The sequence below is a fragment of the Microtus ochrogaster genome, chromosome 18 (assembly GCF_000317375.1).
Source record: "Microtus ochrogaster isolate Prairie Vole_2 chromosome 18, MicOch1.0, whole genome shotgun sequence".
In the NCBI taxonomy this organism is placed as follows: domain Eukaryota; kingdom Metazoa; phylum Chordata; class Mammalia; order Rodentia; family Cricetidae; genus Microtus; species Microtus ochrogaster.
Genome location: NC_022020.1, coordinates 49021431 through 49039458, shown reverse-complemented (window position 1 = coordinate 49039458; position 18028 = coordinate 49021431). Strand labels below are relative to the sequence as shown.

The 18028-nt window shown below is 40.4% G+C and overlaps 1 protein-coding gene across 1 annotated transcript in view; it reads left to right on the top strand.

The window, feature by feature from the left end:
* Piezo2 (piezo type mechanosensitive ion channel component 2) overlaps positions 1–18028 on the top strand; it is a 354156-nt gene that overhangs the window by 50143 nt on the left and 285985 nt on the right. The window contains exon 2 of the mRNA XM_026783664.1: positions 15887–15982. Within this exon, the coding sequence (XP_026639465.1) occupies positions 15887–15982 (96 nt within the window). The remainder of the gene's footprint in view (positions 1–15886; positions 15983–18028) is intronic.

The following is an 18028-nucleotide window of genomic DNA, read 5'->3' as shown; positions in this document are numbered from 1 at the left end:
GTAGACCAGGCTGGCCTCGAACTCACAGAGATCCACCTGTCTCTGGCTCCCGAGTGCTGAAATTAAAGGCATGAGCCACCGTCGCTCGGTTGTGAAGTAGATTTTTCCATTTGATTTTTCACTGACAAAGTAGCTGGATGCAATTCACTAAAACTTGTAATTCTGAAGAGATTTTTAAATAAATAAAGACAAAACTGGAGGCCCTGAAGGAGGGCCTCTCTCTCACGTGTGAACGGCAACAGCTTTGCACTCAGGGCCCATCATTCCATTGCTTCCTGCATACAGAGCAGTCTGCTTCCAGGCACCCAAGACAAAAGCCTGAGTCATGCTCATAGGTCTGTGGCAAATCCTCCACTCGGCAATCTCTCCACTGTTTTAGTCTGTGTATGTTAACGCAGACTAAGTCCGATGCAGTCCTAGTGATAAACACTAGGACCAGAAGCAGTGTGGGGAGAAACTTACATGTTACAGTCCACCGTTAACAGAAGCTGAGGCAGGAACTCCAGGATGGAGCTTGAAGCAGAAGCCATGGAGAAAATCTGCTTACTGGCTTGCTTCCGGGTTTGCTCACGTTCAGCTAGTCTTTTAACACAGCCCAGTCACACCTGCCCACAAATGATACAGCCCACAGTAGCCCGAGTCCTTCTGCTATCAAGAAAATGCCTAAATTCCCCCAAAGAAAGGACCACAGGCCAATCTGATAGAGGCAGTTCCTTAACTGAGGCTCCTTCTCAGGTGTGCCAAGTTGACAACCAAGATTAGTAATCACCGATGTATTCTTATAAAGAAAATGGTAGAGGAGAGGAAAAACAAGTAGGAACAATGGAGCCAGTCTGACTGGGATTGACTGTACTTTTGCCTTGATACTGAGTGAATTAAATATCATTCCTGAGTCTTCATTTCCTTTAAATGGGGAATATTCATAGCATCTACGTCATAGGCCCCCATATGATATACAACTTTGCAATCTACTCTTTTTTCAGTTTTGTAGTGTGGCTATGTTTCCATGCTCATTTCCATGGCAACAGCCATTCTCTGTAACCGTTGCACTGAGTTCCGTTAAATGGCAGTCCTTACCGAATCATCCCCATGAAGCTAGACATAGAGACTTAAAAAAACCCAAAACAGAAACCAAACAACGACAAAAAGACCTCAGAAAACATTTTATCGAGGTTCTGAGGGCTTTTCTTGCAGAAACAAACACCTGAGCTTTTATGAATTTGTGACCTATTATTGAGCAGAGGACAGTCCAGGCCCCAAAAGAAAGAAATTAGAGGCAAGAATTTATTTAAGCTTTAGTAAATATTTACTGAATGCTTATTATGTTGAAGGACTGGAATAGAAACTGGAAATGGAATAATAAACAGGAAACAGCCCCTCCCCCAAAGTGGCTGAAAGCCTAGTGATTTGTATGACTGGGGAGGAGGGGACAAACGGAGTTGGATGGAATTGGAGGGGGCAGGGTATATTATTGCTTGGTTTTTACAGGGCATAGTTCAAAAATTGCAGGTTGGGTAACTTCTCCGGAGAAAGCTTGCCGAGTGACCTAGCCTAGGTATTTGGTGAGGCAACCCAATCTCTATGTAATTTCGATAAAACCTATACAGCTGTGTCTCAGTGGCTTGTAACGTCGTGTCTGCTTTTTGGTGGAAAACCCTTGACACAGCAGCAACCTCTCAGGGAATGTTCTGAAGCATTTTGCCGCAGTTAGTAAAATACAAGTCTCAGAGATGGGTAGAGAAGCAGAAAGCATCATGGATGTCTGCAAACATATGAGATCTAAGCCCTGTTAGTTTATCAGTTAAGGGGTGAAAAACAAAACAAAACAAAAATATTTCTAGCCCTGGAATTGATGTGAACCTGTAATGGCCCGAAAATGTGGTTGCAATCCTTCCTTGACATTTCTGGATAAAGAATTTCACTGAAGCATTTAAGCTGTCTTAATGTTTCAAGGTGAGAGAATATGGTTATATTGAAAGAAAAGGAGGTCACACAAAATCACAAGACCAGGCACCCTAGGACGTGAGGTGATGTTAGATGGGTAAGCTAAAGTCTCATTGCATGGCTCACTGTAAAGGTTCCTTTTACCTACTCCACTGTCCATAAGACACATGTCCACCTGAGTGGACACAGATAAAGGTGCTGAATGAACAGAGAGCTGTTCAAGAGACCTGGCAGAAAAGCTGGGTTTGAGGCATTTGTCCAGGTCATTGTCATTTGGGGTGTTGTTTTGGCAGTAAGGGCTCTACACAGGTCGGAGGCCGTTTCTCTTTAGTACCAGGTCAAAAACAGATGGAGGTGAAGGCCAAGTTCCCACATAAACAGGGTAAATGGCAGAAGGAGTTGGAAGTGAAGGCTTCTCTGATGTCAGCTTGGAATACTCGGGTCTCCCAAGGAAGAAACAGGCAACACACTTCAGGAAACAACAAGGTGAAATGGTTTCTATAGGTTGCAGCTGTTAAACCCTGTTTAAAGAAAACACAGGGTTGGACAGTGCTATCTGCTGAAGATGGAGGAACTATGACCTCACAAATAGCAGAATGAATTTCCTTCCGTTCTAATGTGCACATCAGTCCATGGAGGGCGCTGCCAAGATCAATATAGAACATTCTAAAGCCTGCAGCAAAAGCTCCCCCAAACTCTGTCTTTACTGAGTCCTTGGAAGATGAACACAGCGGACCGTAAATGAATCCCCATGCTGAAATTCCACTTGTGTTTAGCGAAAGCCTGTGGACGGCGACCAGCCCAACTGCCAGCACTGTTCTCCCCAGCTGTCTTGAGTGCTCAGGGATGGCCATGTGACAGGAATCCATCTGAACATGAGAGATCAAATAGGATTGACACGGATTTCTCATTTCTAAAAGAGAACATGGCCTTTACTTTGTATTGTTTAATGGTGCAGTAGGCAAAGTTCTACTTTATTTTATGCTAAGTTATATGAAATTGTAAACATTCAGCTGTTTTTCACACATAAAACTATGAAATTCAGTAATTCAGCCTACTAGGCTAAATTAGGTTGGGAAAATACAAGTTTGGAATTTGTGCTTTCTTTCCATTTATGAAGTTGAGCTTCGAAACAGAATGTGATGTTAGAGATCTACAGAAGTAGAAGGCACAGACCATTGCCATATTAACAGGGCCCTAAGGCTACATCCCCTGAGTCTTACAGTGATCACTGATGTAAAAATCACATTAGAGTGAATCTGGAATATAGTAACACATGTATCTGGGAAAAAAGGGACACGTTTGGGGGGGGGGATTACAGAAGAGTAATTAAAAATAAGATGTAGTTCATAATAAAAACTGATTTAATTTAAAAACTTGGAAAACATATGTAAAAGTTGTAAAACACTTATTTATTGGGGCTGGAGAAATAGTTCAGATGGTTGAGAGAGCTCACTGCTCTTCCAGAGGATGAGTTCAAATACCAGCTCCCTTGGGTGGTTCACAACCCCTTGACCTAGGGGATCTGATACCCTCTTCTGCCTTCCACAGGCACCCCAACTCATGTGGCATACACACACACACACACACACACACACACACACACTCACATCACATGAATACAAATCAAAGTAAATCTTTTAAAGAGAAGTAAAGTTACTTGGACTTTCTTACAATAACTTTTTCCCTGAGGGGAATAGGCTTTAAGTTAGTCATTCTCAAGCTGTCGGTTGGGACCCCTTTGGAATTCACATTTGCAGATATCCTGAATATCAGATATTTACATCACAATTCATGACAGTAGCAAAATTATAATTATGAAGTAGCAACAAAATGATTTTATGTTTGGGGGGTCGCCACAGGAACTGTATTAAAATGTCACAGCATTAGGAAGCTTTAAATCATTGTGTTTTCCACTGAGCTATAACCTTTGTACACTTCCTGGGATATAGTGTGGTGATTGGACCCACGCATTCAGTATGAGTATGCATGAATCTACTCATGGTGGTTGGTGAGCATTTCCACTTCTGCACTCAAAGGTGGTGCTGGAGAATCACCCACCACGCAGAGCAAGAGAATGTGATCCTTTGTTCTGACTGTACACAAATGCCAACTCGAAATGGGAACATCAGATTGGAAACTAGACATGACTACCAGAAAACGGAGGGAAAACGCTTGAAGACATTGATTGTGTAGGCAGTGACTCTTTCTTAGGTAGGATCCCCAAAGGCTTGGTAAGATCGACTAATGGTACTAGATCAAACCAAAGAGCTTCTGCAGAGTAGAGGAAGACATCTACCGGTGAAGCAAATATGTGTAGCTATTCATCTGATGGAATAATATCCAGACTATCTAAAAGAACGCCAAACATGTCAAGAGGCAACAAGGATCAATGACACATATTCTTAAACAATAATGGCTTTATGTAGATAATGTCATATTATAATTATGATAATTAAAAATCAAAAGAAGTTCTCCATTCTGGTGGGGAGGCATGTAGATTGTTTTGTGAATTGTCAAACTTTATAAAAGTTAGAACAGAGTGGATTTCTTCAAGCGAGAATAAACACGTACTTTAAGATGGCTAGTGATTTCTGGGTCAGTCAATCCAGCAGACCTTAACCTACAGTCTCCTAGGCTGTGAACACTGACTCACCTGCTCAACAGAAAAGAAATTACCAAGGAGAAGGGAAACAGGTCCAGGCTGGACCTTCTCCCAGCTTGCTCTCTCAGTAAGTGCCTATGCTGGTGATATGAGAATAGGTTTTGTCTTGGTAGACCCAAGAGTTGTGGGTTTCAGTGCAAGGTTTCTATTGTAAAATAAACTTCTTTTCCACTCTCATTTTTTTCTCCCCCACCTTTTTTTTTTCTTTCTGGTGTTAGGGATCAAACCCAGGGCTTTGTAGGGACTAAACCAATGCCTGCCAAGCCCTCCAATCTCTAATATGTTTTTCATGCAGTTTGATAAAGTGCATAAAAGAGTGTGTGTTGTTTGCTCAGTTGTAATCACAAGGGGTAATCAATAGTTTTATTTTCTTAAGCCAGACAATTAGCAGCATAAATATGCTTAAGCATCAATATAAGGTTTGGAATTTAAATTTTAAAATGTGAGTATACATGTACAGAAGTGCATGATATAAAATATTTTCAACAATAAAAGCAGTTATTCTTTTTTAAACATTTATGAGAATTATTCAGTTAGTCATGGTGCACTCAGAAATTTTTAATATAAACACGTATGAAGTAGAAAATAAAATTCTACCTTTTTATATTCATTTAAAAGACAAGGTCCTAGTTTGATAATCCCCAACAGCAGAAAAACAAATAAGAAAAAATTATAAAAGAGAAAAATGTAAAATATGAACAAGACAAACAAGAGGCAGTGATAATTTTAAACTTATGATCACCCACAATCAAATTGTCTTACTATTAGTCTATTCTGTTTTCCACCATCTATGCTATCAATAACATCTCAAGTTGTTTTGAAAAAGTAAAACATTCAAATCAAATACTTTTTCTTTTATATTTAGGAAGTTTTCACCTGGATTTTTTTTTTAAATTGTTTTTGCTGTTTTTAGTTAAACATGGCTGTCGTTTGAGAAAATCCTGTAGATTGTGTTTCTCCTTCAGGCTTTTCCTTAAAATTTCAATTGTTAAGCCAGTTTCTCTAATAAACCTTATGCACTCTACAGTATTGTATTTTTTGAAGCCCAAAGAAGTGCATGGCTGGTTGGGTGTTGTGTTGACGACCTTAGTTGACTGCATCCACTGTCATCTAGCTCTGGAATGAGATGTAAAGAAATCTAGACAATGTCTAAGCATGAGAGCACACTCCTCTCTGAATGTCTTCCTGTTCATCTTTTTGTCATCTATTTGAATATTTTAGGGTGTGCATACAGAATCTAATGCATCTGCTAGATGACAAGAATCAGTGGTGAGCATGTGCCTTGGTCCTGCTGAGTTGCCATTCAGAAGGACTGGACCAGCTTTTGTTTAAAGAAGTAGTCATTTTTGTAACTGCCTGGAGAAAGCGCTGGGGCTAAACCTGCAATGGCCATGGAGTGGGATGGAGGGAGAGGAGCACGCCCAGACTAGAATGAACCCTCTCAGAGCATCCCTTTTTGAGATACTTGCAGTTTGAACCGGACCTGTAACGGGAAAAAGGATTTCACACAAATAGACGATGAATCAGGTGATATAACAACCCCTTTCCTGTCTCTCCTTTCTTTGATGGTTTGACTTCCTTGGGGGAAAAAAAAATCTACGATTGTTTAATTTGTTTCCTGTTTCATTGTGTATACTTTGCAGCTGCTTCTCCCTCTTCTTAAAAATTTTTTTTTAAATGACCAGATTTTGAAAGGACATCCTTTCTAAAGGCTGAGTTGACTGAACTATTTTGTCACTTAACAGTGACACTACTTTTTCTAGTGTCGTGCTGCTGTGTGTTGCTTCGGCAACTGTCGAAGTAAGCAAGCCCCCGGTGTGTGAAGAGTATTTAGGAGACTTGTCCTGAAGTAAGGGCTCTAAGCATGTAAGATCCTGTTCTCTGGGCCATTGGAGGGATGTCATTTGGCCTCCGCTGCAGGGAGGGAGGGGGGTAGGAAAGCCTTTGGCTCTGAGAGCATCGAGCCTTACTGGCACAGCCTAAATGACGCTTTTGAACTACTGTAGAAGGCTGGCTGAAAGTGTTCACAGACTTCATTAATGGGGGATTATCATCCCATATATGGAAACATGGGTGTTCTTTAGAAACGTGTGCAGCCATCTAAACAATTCCATATTTGCAAGAGGTTTTTCACCTTTCTGTATTGACAAGTTATCCAGGCAAAATCTATCTTTTTGTTTTCTACTTGTAGAGCTGTTTTTTTTTTTCTTTTATAACCAAGTGCTAACTTTTATTTTTGGAAGATAAAATTTATTAATGAGGCAAGCTGAAATGTTTACGGCACAGAGTCGGGGAGAACTGGTGTTCATGGGGTACTTCTCTTCCCTCATCAACTGCTTTTTAATCGTGCGTGCTCTGAGCCTGACAGAAACCTTGTGTAAAATGAGAAATTACCGTCACCTGTTGTAACCCTCCTAAGGAAATCTCCTTATCATTTAAGGTAGTTACAGCTAGGGAGACAAGAGACCACAAGACAGCCTTACCCAAAGATGATTGTTTTGTTCCGCTGAGCACTTTGATCTGTGTTTTTATTGCTCTGTCCATGGCAACATTCTTGAGGCAGGAACAGTCCTACAGGGGACTGGATGGGCCCTTGAGAGGAGAGGGTACCCGGAGAACACTGTGCAGTCATAGTGTGATGGCTCATTAGTGCTAACAAATGGGCCTCACCCCTGGGTCCTGAGGACAGGCGCACAGCATGGCTCTTGATAAAGGAGACGCTTTACCTTCTAAGGCTTTTCTAACTCGAATTGCCGTATTGCCAAATTCAAAGACATATTTTGCCTGAGATGGAGATAACTCACGTAGATACGGCATTTTATGTCTTCATAAGCTTGGATCACTCCTGAATTGTCTCTTCACACATATGCAGAGTAAAGAGGTACACTTGACAATTCAGCCACCATCATATTCAAATGTGATTATTTTAGACCAAAGAGGAAGTAAACTCAGATTTTTTTTTTGTGTGTTTTTTGTTTTTGCTTTTTGAGTTTAGGTGTTAGTGAGATATTGCTGCATAGATATTAGCCCAACAGTGAGTGCTTAAAACAGCAAACCCAGCTTAATCTTTGTTGGATCCAGGATTCAGAGTATCTGCCCTGGGTCGTCTGATTCAGTGTCTACAACCAGGTCTGCAGTTAGTACAGACAGTGGTGGACTACAAGCTTCAGCTGGGCTATTGGTGGTTGAGGCTGGCCCTTGCTGGGAGCACTGCTTCCTTACTATGTGAGCCTCCCATAGGCAATCACCACAAGGCTGTTGGCTGCCTTCTGAGTGAACAAGAGATGAACAAAAGCAGATGCCAAAGTCACAGTCAAAATTCTTTTGCATCTCAACAAGGAATCCCAGGTTTTTTGTTTTTGTTTTTTTATAATACTGTATTCATTGGGAGGGTAATCAGGCCAGCCTTTACTCAGGTGGCATGAGTAAGTTGCCCCATAACAGCCCTAGTGGGGCTTTCCAGGACTGGCTTTAAAACCTCATCTCTTCACTCAACTGCTTTATCCCAGTTTTCCTCTTGAGCTCTTTGAACTGCACTGTAAACAGTGGTAATTGGCGGATCGTTTGATGTCAACTTGACCCAAACTAAATCCATTTGAGAGGAAGGAACCTCAAATTAAGAATGCCGTCATGAGTTCAGGCCGTATCAAGCCTGTAGGGCATTTTTTAAATTAGTGATAGATGTGGGAGGGCCCAGCCCATTGTGAGTGGTGCCTCCCTTGGATAGTGGTCCTTGGTTCTATGAGAAAGCAGGTTGAGCAAGCCATGGGGAGCAAACTAGTAAGCAGCACCCCTCCATAGCCTCTGTATCAGCTCCTGCCTCCAGGTTCCTGCTGTATTTGAGTTCCTGTCCTGACTTCATTTTGTTGATGAAGAGCAATGTGGAAGTGTAAACCAAACCCTTTCCTACCAAGAAGCAGTAGAAACTCTAAGATGGTGACTTCTATATGTCTACACACATGTTCACATGCCCAGTGACATATACCACACACAACACCACACACAACTTTTTTTAAAGTAACTTTCTTTCTCTTCTCTTTCACTGACTCTTCCCTGACTCTTTAAGATGCCCACACTGATTTGGGGCTTTGTTGTGAACCACTTCCATTCCAGTATATCAGCTTTAGGCTTCTGGTTGTGATTATTTAAGTTAGCATTATTATCAATTAAAGAGTACAAATTGTGTAGTGCAAGTGAGCTGTCTTCTTTGTAGCTCTGGAGCCTGTCCTGGAACTCACTCTGTAGAGCAGACCAGGCTGGCCTAGAACTCACTGAGAACTGCCTGCCTCTGCCTCCCAAGTGCTGGGATTAAAGGTGTGTGCCTCTACACCTGGCAAGTGTGCTGTTTTAAAGTATGTATTATAAACTTAGCAATCAAGCATTTGCCTCTCATGCTTCAGGCTTTATCCTCAGCCTGGAAAAAAATGTGTATGGTACAGAGTATGCAGAAAAAAAATTGTATGTGTGCTAATTACGATATGTATTACCTCACGTATTTAGTTTTTGTGCACTCTGAGCATTGCTCAAGGTGTAGGGCACTTTACTGGTACAGACTTCTTTTAATTCACTCCTACTAGCAGAATTTTGTGTGGTGAATCAAAATTTCCACTCTTTCCTGCCATTAGCTCCCCAGAAACAACATCCGACTTCTAACTTTTATTATTTCATTTTTATTTTAGGTTCTGCATGTACATTTCACCCTCACCTCAGTGGGTACCTGAAACTGGGGATGGTACCAAATCCCCCTCCGTAAGCACTGGGATGCTGTGTAGTCAGTTTTGTGGCTGAGAATGTCAGTATGTGACTGTGGGGTTGGCAGTCTACGCTCTGTGGAACCGAATGGTGGAGGCTGACTCGTATCTTAAATGGGATCATGCTGGATGCTGTAAGGGTTTACCGTGTTACTGAGAATGGAGCAAGATTGAAAATTTTTAAATTAATTCTGCAATTTTCCATTTTATATTTTCACTTCTGATTTTACTTTTGAATCTTTGCTTTGATTTTTTTTTAGTGAAGGATTTATCAATTTTGCTTATCTTTTAGAAAACTAACCTGAGATTTGATAGTTTATTGTTTTTCTCGTCTGTCTCATTGCTCTCCTGATCTTTAGTATTTTCTATCTTTTACTAACATTGAGCTTAATTTCTTGGTCTTGTTCAGTTTCTTGAGGTATGTATCATTAGTCTCAGTCTTCTTGTTTCGCAGGTGTTTACTTTTTCTTAGAATTATTTTTGCTGCCTCCTGTATGCGCCAGTATGACTTTTGTTCCCTTCATCTCAACCTATTTTTACTTCTCCCCTTTATCTTCTTCCTTGGTCCCTAGATTGTTCAGAGGTATTGTTTTGTTGTTCTTCTTTTAAATTTCAATGTATTCATTAATTTTCCCCAAATTCCTGTTAGCGATTTTGAGTGTTATAATTCTGTGATCAGTAATGATACGTGATCAAAGTTCAGTCTTGCTTGAGTTGTGAAGCTGAAGGAAATGAGCCTAAGAAAAGGCACAAGAACTAGATATAGATGTATAGATCTAGTTCTTTGTACACTCAGGTATCCCATAAAAACACTAAACTGGAAGCCATAATACATATGCAAAAGATCTATAATGTAAAAATAAATAATAATGATAATAATAATAATGTCCTTGCATGATGTTATGAGACAAGGAAGTTTCAAGGTACCATTGAGTTCATTTTTCTGTTGGCCATCTACTGCTGGACATAGAGTAGTTTGTTTTCCCAGTGAGACACCCTCAGAGAAAACTGAACTGTCATTTGCAAGTAGTTATCAGGTAGAGATAGGGATAAGAATCAGATGCCCACCTCTAGCAGACGTCAACTCTAGGACCCTATCTGGTGTAGATCCACCCCGGCCTTGGGCGTCCTGCCTTAGTCTCTGTGAGCTCAGATGTGTGTCGAGCAGGTTGATTTAGAAGGCTTTCTTCCCTTGGTATTCTCCATCCCCTCTGGCTCTTGCACTCTTTCTGCTCCCTCTTCTGCAGGGTTTTCTGAGTCCTGAGGGTCTGGGGAGGGGATTTAATGCAGACATTCAGTTTACGGCTGAGTGTTCTGAAGTTTCTCATTCTCTGTGTATTATCTGGGTGTGGGTCTCTGTATTTGTTCCCATCTGCTGACGGAGACCTCTCTGATGATGGCTGAGCAAGGCACTGATCATATTTGTCTTTCTGGGTCTGCTTTACCTCACACAAGATAATTTTTTAATAGTTCCATCCATTTGTCTATGAATTTAATTTTTTTTAATGGCTGAGTAATATCCCATTGTCTAAAGGTACCACATTTTTTTTTTTAACCATTCCTCTGCTGAGGGACATCTGGGTTGTTTCTAAGTTTTGGTTATTAAGAATAGAGCAGTAATGAACATGGTTGAGCAAGTGTCTCTGGTAGGATGAAGTGACCTTTGGGTATATCCCATGAGTGGTATACTTGGATCTTGAGGTAGATCGATTCCCATTTTCTGAGGAGCCACCACACTGATTTACATAGTGACTGTACAAGTTTGCATTCCCACCAGTAATGGGTAGTGTTTGCCTTACTATACTCCCTTGCCAGTGTAAGCTGGCATTTGCTTTATTGATCTTAGACATTGTGATGGATATAAGATTAATTTTCAAAGTAGTTTTGATTTGCATCTCCAATGGCTAAGGCTATTAAACATTTCTTTAAATGTTTCTCAGCTATTTAAATTTCCTCTATTGTAAATTCTCTGCCTAGATCTGTACCCCATTTTTAAATTGAGTTGTTTTCTTGATACCTAGTTCTTGAGCTCTTTATGTCAATTTTGAATAATAGCCCTCTATCAGATATGCTGTTGGTAAAATTCTTTTTCCATTCTGTAGGCTGTCACTTTGTTCAAATGACAGTGTCCTTTGCCTTACAGAAGCTCTTCAGTTTCATGAGGTCCCATTTATCAATTGTTGATCTCAGGACCTGTGCTAAGTGTTAGGAAGTCTTTTACGGTGCCAATGAGCTCAAGCCTATTCCCTACTCTCTCTTCTATCAGGTTCAGTGTATCTGGTTTTATATTTGGAATTCCATTTCATTTGGAACTGAGTTTGGTGCGGAGTGATTAGTATGGATCTATTTACAATCTTCTACATGCCAACATCAAGTTTGACTGGTACCATTTGTTGAAGGTAGTATCATTTTTCCAGATTCCTTTATCAATAATCAAGTGTCCATAGGTGTATGGATTTATGTGTCTGTCGTCAGGTAGGCTCTGCTGATCAGCGTTCTGTTTTTATGCCACAACCATGCTGTTTCTATTACTATAGCTCCGTGGTACAATTTGAGGTTGGGGATGGTGAGACCTCTAGCAGTTTTTTGATTATTCAAACTTGTTTTTAGTTATCTTTGTTTTTTGTGTTTCCTTATGAAGCTGAAAATTGTCCTTTAAGACCTGTAAAGAATTTTGTTGAAATTTTGATGGTGATTACATTGACTCTGTAGATTGTTTTTGGTAGGATGGATATTTTTACTATAATAATCCTACCAATTTATTAGCATGGGGAATCTTTCCGCCTTCTGATATAATGGCTTCTTCAATTTTCTCAGTATCTTAAAGTTTTTATCATACAAGTCTTTCACTTGCTTAGTTAAAGTTATCCCAAGATGTTTTATACTTTTTGAGGCATTGTGAAGGGTGTTGTTTCCCAGATTTTTTTATGTATTCCATTTTCCATTTGTTTATAAGAAGACTACTTATATTGGGAAGTTTATTTTATAGTCTGTTACTTTTCTTAAAGTGTTTATTAGCTGTGGGAATTTCCCAGTGGAATTTTTAGAGTCACTTTTGTATATTATCATATCATTCACAAATAAAGATACCTAAAATTCTTCTCTTCCAATTTGTATCCCCTTGATCACCTTCAGTTTTCTTGTTGCTCTAGTTTAAACTTCAAGCACTGTATTGAGGTATGGAGAGTGTGAGCAACCTTGTCTTGTTTCTGATTTTAGTGGAATTGCTTTGAGTTTCTGTCTGTTTAAGTCGATGTTGGCTATGAGCTTGCTGTAAGACTGCCTTTTTAGGTTGAGGTATATCCCTTGCATCCTCCATCTTTCCAGGACTTTTATAATGAAGGGTTTTGGATGTTGTCGAAGGCCTTTTCTGCATCTGATGAAATGATTATGGGGGTATTGTCTTTCAGTTTGTTTATATGGTGGAGTATATTTATTGATTACATATGTTGAACCATCCCTGCAACTCTGGGATGAAACCTACTTGGTCACAGTAGATGATATTTTTGATATGTTCTTGGGCTCAGTTTCCAAGTATTTTATTGACTATTTTTTCCATCTATGTTCATAAGGGAAATTGGTCTGTAATTCTCTTTCTTTGTTGAATTTTTCTGTGGTTTCATTTATAAACAGCATCTCTCTGTTCAGTCTTTGTCTATATGACCTGTTTATTGGAGAGAGTGAAGTGTTGAAGTCTCCCACTATCAGTGTGTAAGGATCAGTGCATGATTTAAGCTGTAGTAATATTTCCTTAATGAATTTGGGTTCCCTTCTGTTTGTTGCATATATGTTAAGAAATGCAGTGTTCTCTTGGTGGATTTTTTTTCTTGGATGAATATGTAGTGTCCTTCCCTGTGCCTTATGATTAGTTTTGGTTTGATCTAATTTTTCGGGTGTTAAAATAGCTATATCAGCTGGCTTCTTAGGTGCATTTGCTTGTAGTTTCAATTTACGTTCTTTTACCCTAAGATGATGTCTATCCATGATGTCAAGATGTGTTTATTATATGCACCAGATGGATATTGCTTTTGTGACTATTATGTTAGTGCATGTCTTTTTATTGGGGGACATACCATGGATGTTGACAGCTATCAATAAGCAGTGTTTTTTTGATTCCTGTTATTTTGTTGTTGTTGGTGGTGGTGGTAATTTTGTGTGTGTGTGTGTGTGTGTGTGTGTGTGTGTGTGTTCTCCTCTTCTGATTTGATGGCCTGGATTATTTATTGCCTGTGTTTCCTTGGGTGCAGCTAAACTCTTTAGTCTGGAATTTTCCTTCTAGTGCCCTGCATAGGGCTGAGTTTGAAGATAGATATTGCTTAAATTTGGTTTTATCATGGATTATATTATTTTTCTAACTATGGTTATTGGATGATTTGCTGGGTCGCCTATGAGTCTACAGCACATCTGTCTAGGTCCTTATAGCTTTAGAATCTTCATTGAGATATCAGGTAGTATTCTCATAGGTGTGTCTTTATATGTTGTTTGGTCTTTTCCCCTTGCATCTTTAATATTTTCTTTTTTACATTTAGTGTTTTGATTATTATGTTCCAGGAAATTTCTTTTCTGGTTCAGTCTATTTTTTTTTCTGTGTGCTTCTTATACTTTGATAGACATCTCCTTTAGGTTAGGGGAAATTTTCTATGATTTTGTTGAAAATATTTTCTGTGCCTTTAACATGGGTTTCTTCTCCTTCCTCTATTCTTATTATTCATAGGTTCGATCTTTTCATAGTGCTCTCCTGAATGTTTAATGTTTGTAGATTTAGTATTTTCTTTGACTTAGGTATCCATTTCTTCTATAGTGTCTTCAGTACCAGAGATTCTCGCTTTTTCTCTTTTAATATGTTGGTGAAACTTTCCTCTGAGGTTTCTGTTCAATTTCCTAAACTTTTCATTTCCAGATTTCCCTCTTCAGGCCCCAGTTTTGGGTTTTCCTTACTGATTCTGTTTATGCTTTCAGGTCAGGTCTTGAACTGTTTTATTCATTTTCTTCCACTGTTGGCTTGTATTTTTATAGATTTCTTTAAGAGAATTATTAATCTCCTATTTAAGGACCTTTGTCATATTCATAAAGGCTATTTTAAGGTCTTTGTCCTGTTCTTCAGCTGCGTTGCAATTCTCAGGGCCTACGGTTGTAGGTTTGCTGAGCTCCAATGAAGACATATTGTTCTGGCTGTTATTGATTGTGTTTTTACCCTGGCGTCTAGGCTTCTAATTGTAGTTCTAGGTGGTGTTGTTTGATCTTGTCTTTGTCTGGTGGTTGTTTTATTCCTTGGTTTCTGTCACCCTCTTTATTTCTTAGGACCGTGTGGTGGCTTTGTGTTGCTTGGTAGGGAACTCTTCTAGGATTCTGCTATGCATGGTCACTGGGAGATCTGGGTACAATGTATTTCTAGGTATTGGGAGCTGACTCTTAGGAATGGGGATGGACTAGGAGCTGGTGCTGAGGGAGCCCTTAGGAGGGAGGAAGCAGGTTGTTCCACCAATACATGCTTGGTCCCCTGGGAATGGGGTAGAGAGTGAGGAGAGGCCACAACAAGTGATCTAACACAGAGCTGGGCATGAGATTTGAGATTGAATTTGGAGGAGCTGAGGCAGAGTGAAGAGCTTCCCTGCTTCCCTGACTGGAGTGGACTGTGGTTTCCCAGGGAATGCCTGCTGGAACTGGGGGCTTGGATAAAGACATGGGTGGAGAGAAGGAAGGGTTGGGAGGAAGATCTGTGTGATCCACTTGAGACAGGGGCTGAGAGAGAGGGCAGGTCTCAGCAGGTGAACTGCCACAGAGTTGAAGGCGAGACTGGGGGATTGGATTTGGAGGAGAAACAAGAGGGTAGAGATCTGTAGTTAGCCTCCCTGCCCTGCTCCCTTATCGATTGTTCCTCTGTCTATAGCCGCTGCCTCCTATCTTTTGTCTAGAGAGTGTAATGCACTGATGATTAAGGTCACTGTTGGCAGGTAAGATGACTGTTGTGATTTCATTATTGTTTTCCAGGTGTTTTAGGGAAGCTCCTGTTCTGTCATCCACTCTTGCTACTGTCTTTTTATGATTTGATCATTTTTCTTTGATTTTTTTTCATGTTTTTCTTTTCCCCTTTGGCAAATAGACTGTAGGCTTTTGCTTTATGGATACAGTTAAATTCATGGAGAACATAGCAGGACAGTCCATTTTAAGCCCAATAACAATGTGGCTTCATTTGTCTGTAAAAACTTCATCCTCTCAACGTTTTCTGTCTTTACATATTTTGATATTGTGTACTTATGAACAAGTCATTATTACTAATTTTAATGGAGTTATTCTGTTAAATTCATTCTTAGAATTTAAGAACAGAGACTAGGTATTTTAATTATTTTATTTCACACCATACTCAATACAATGGTGAACACAGAACACTATTTATTGCTTTGAGATTGACTTGCCTGTTTAGAGAGAGAAGCCATGTGATTTTTGAAACCATTGCCCGTGCAGCTGTTGTGTTGGCCTGTGGTTATTAATGCCATTCTCCTCTCTTCTCTCTTCCCAATCGCAGCGTGTGCATTCCGATACAATGGGCTCTCCTTTGTCTACCTTATCTACCTCTTGCTCATTCCTCTGTTCTCAGAACCAACCAAAGCAACGATGCAAGGTAAGAGACTCTGTGACACCACAGCACAGTTCCATGGCTTGGTTATGCTTCTGGACTCCCTGGGTTTGTCTTTCTTCAGGGAGGAGGCTATTATCTGGGCAGCAGGGGTGGGGGTGGGCCCAGCGTTGTAATCACTATCAGGTAGAATAGAACAAAGTTGCATGGGTCTTTGTTACTTCCACAGCTATTCTCCCTATGTGAGTTCCTTACTGAGTCAGGATCCTTACTAAGAAAGTCTGGAATTCTGTGGTTTGTGAAAACTATCTCAGAGTGTGGTCAATAAAAACAAGGCATGTGGTATGGCAAAACTGGCATGTGCATCTGGATATTTTGTTGTTGGGGAGAATTTGGGCACTGAAAAGAGCAGAGCAACATCTGGCCCATTGAAGGCTTCCAGTGGGAGAACTGGGTGGAAGCCTGGTTTTCTGCTGTTTCTTGCTTCTACATCAGTTGTGATTTTTTTTTAAAAAACATATCCATCAAGTGCACAGTGAAAGCAGAGCTGTGTTGCAGAGAGCACCCAGAGCAGGTTCCTGTGAAGCTTTAGATCCTTGCTCATTGCTCATCGAGACAGAGAAAAGAACAGTGATGGTTTTGCGGGAGTCTATTTAGCTAGCACATTCTGGTTTGTGCTCGCACTTACTGAAGGTCTTCCACAAATACAAAAACAAAGCTCCTTCAAGCTGGATTAAATATACTATTTTCACAATGCGTAGCATTACAAGCCATAAGGACCATGCCAAATGTTGCAGGTGAGAGAAACGGCTGTGTATTTCCATGACAGGAAAAGGCAATTGGGTTTGTTCTGACCTTCAGTGACGTGGGAAAGGCCATTTGTGGTGACCCCCTTTTTACTGATGGACTGGCTCTTCAGGAGAAATGGCAAAGACCATGGTGTGCAAAGAACATTAAACAGCTTCATCTTTCTCCTTCTCCCTGGTCAAGAATTTAATAATGCTTTGCACAGTCATTCTAGAAGTTAGAGCTACAGATGCTACACCGATTTTCCTCCCAGTCACTATAGCTCTGAATTATTCACATGCTTAATAGACCAAATTAAGAGAAGCTGAGTTTATGCAAATCCTTATCAAGCAACAAATTCAGTGTTGATGGAGCTCCATCCACTGTAACCTTGCTCTAAAGAGTTCAACAAAGGATTTTTGGCCCTGAGAAAAGATTATCATGTTCAGGCAACTCCCGTTCTGGAACTTGAGGCATGTGCTGCAAAGAAAGGTTTTGTGAGCCTTCAGAACACAGTGCGTTCAAAGTGAGCACTTTTATATGTTCAGTTGAGTTCTTTGCTGCTCCTATTCTATACAACATAGGCTCCTGCTCTATCTGGAGATCAGATAACTAGAATACCTTTCATACTATTGTGACAGCCCTTGAATTTTCCTCCCCTCCCCTCTGTCAATACTCATGAATCTGTAACAATTTTAGAGGTATCCATTGGGCAAAGCCCAGTACACTGAGCCCTGTGACTGTCAGGAAGGAGGTATATATGACATAGAAACTATAAATCCTCCGCAGGTGCAGACATATCCTGTGAATGAAAAGTTACAAGGTCAGTGCACAGAGAGGATCGGAGGTGTCTGCCGCTTCTGGTCTTAACAGAACAGGTTCTTTAGGAAATCCCTAAACCAGCACCCGGAAGCAGCATCCGGGTGTTTTGTCTTCCCCTTTCCTGCATCTCAACACCAGGAAATGTGACTGATGTTAACATAACCTAATCTTTTTGTTTGTTTATGTAACCTGCATAATTTTTTTTATGATCTGTAAGACTCAAAAATCCATGCACATCTAGGGGGCCTTGTGTAAAGGCAAAGTGGAGAGACATTCCTAGGTCATATGAGGTTATGCTAGGAGTCCATATATAGAAGCCAGGTACCTGTCACAGGAGCAACAGGGCCTTTCAGGACAGATGTAGGCTCAAACGCACTGAGCTGTGAATGTTTGAGTTCATAACCACATCTCAGGAATTATCCAACATTGGCCAAGCAAGCTCTGCAGTGTACCTCCCAGAAACACTATGTCCAAATCCATGTG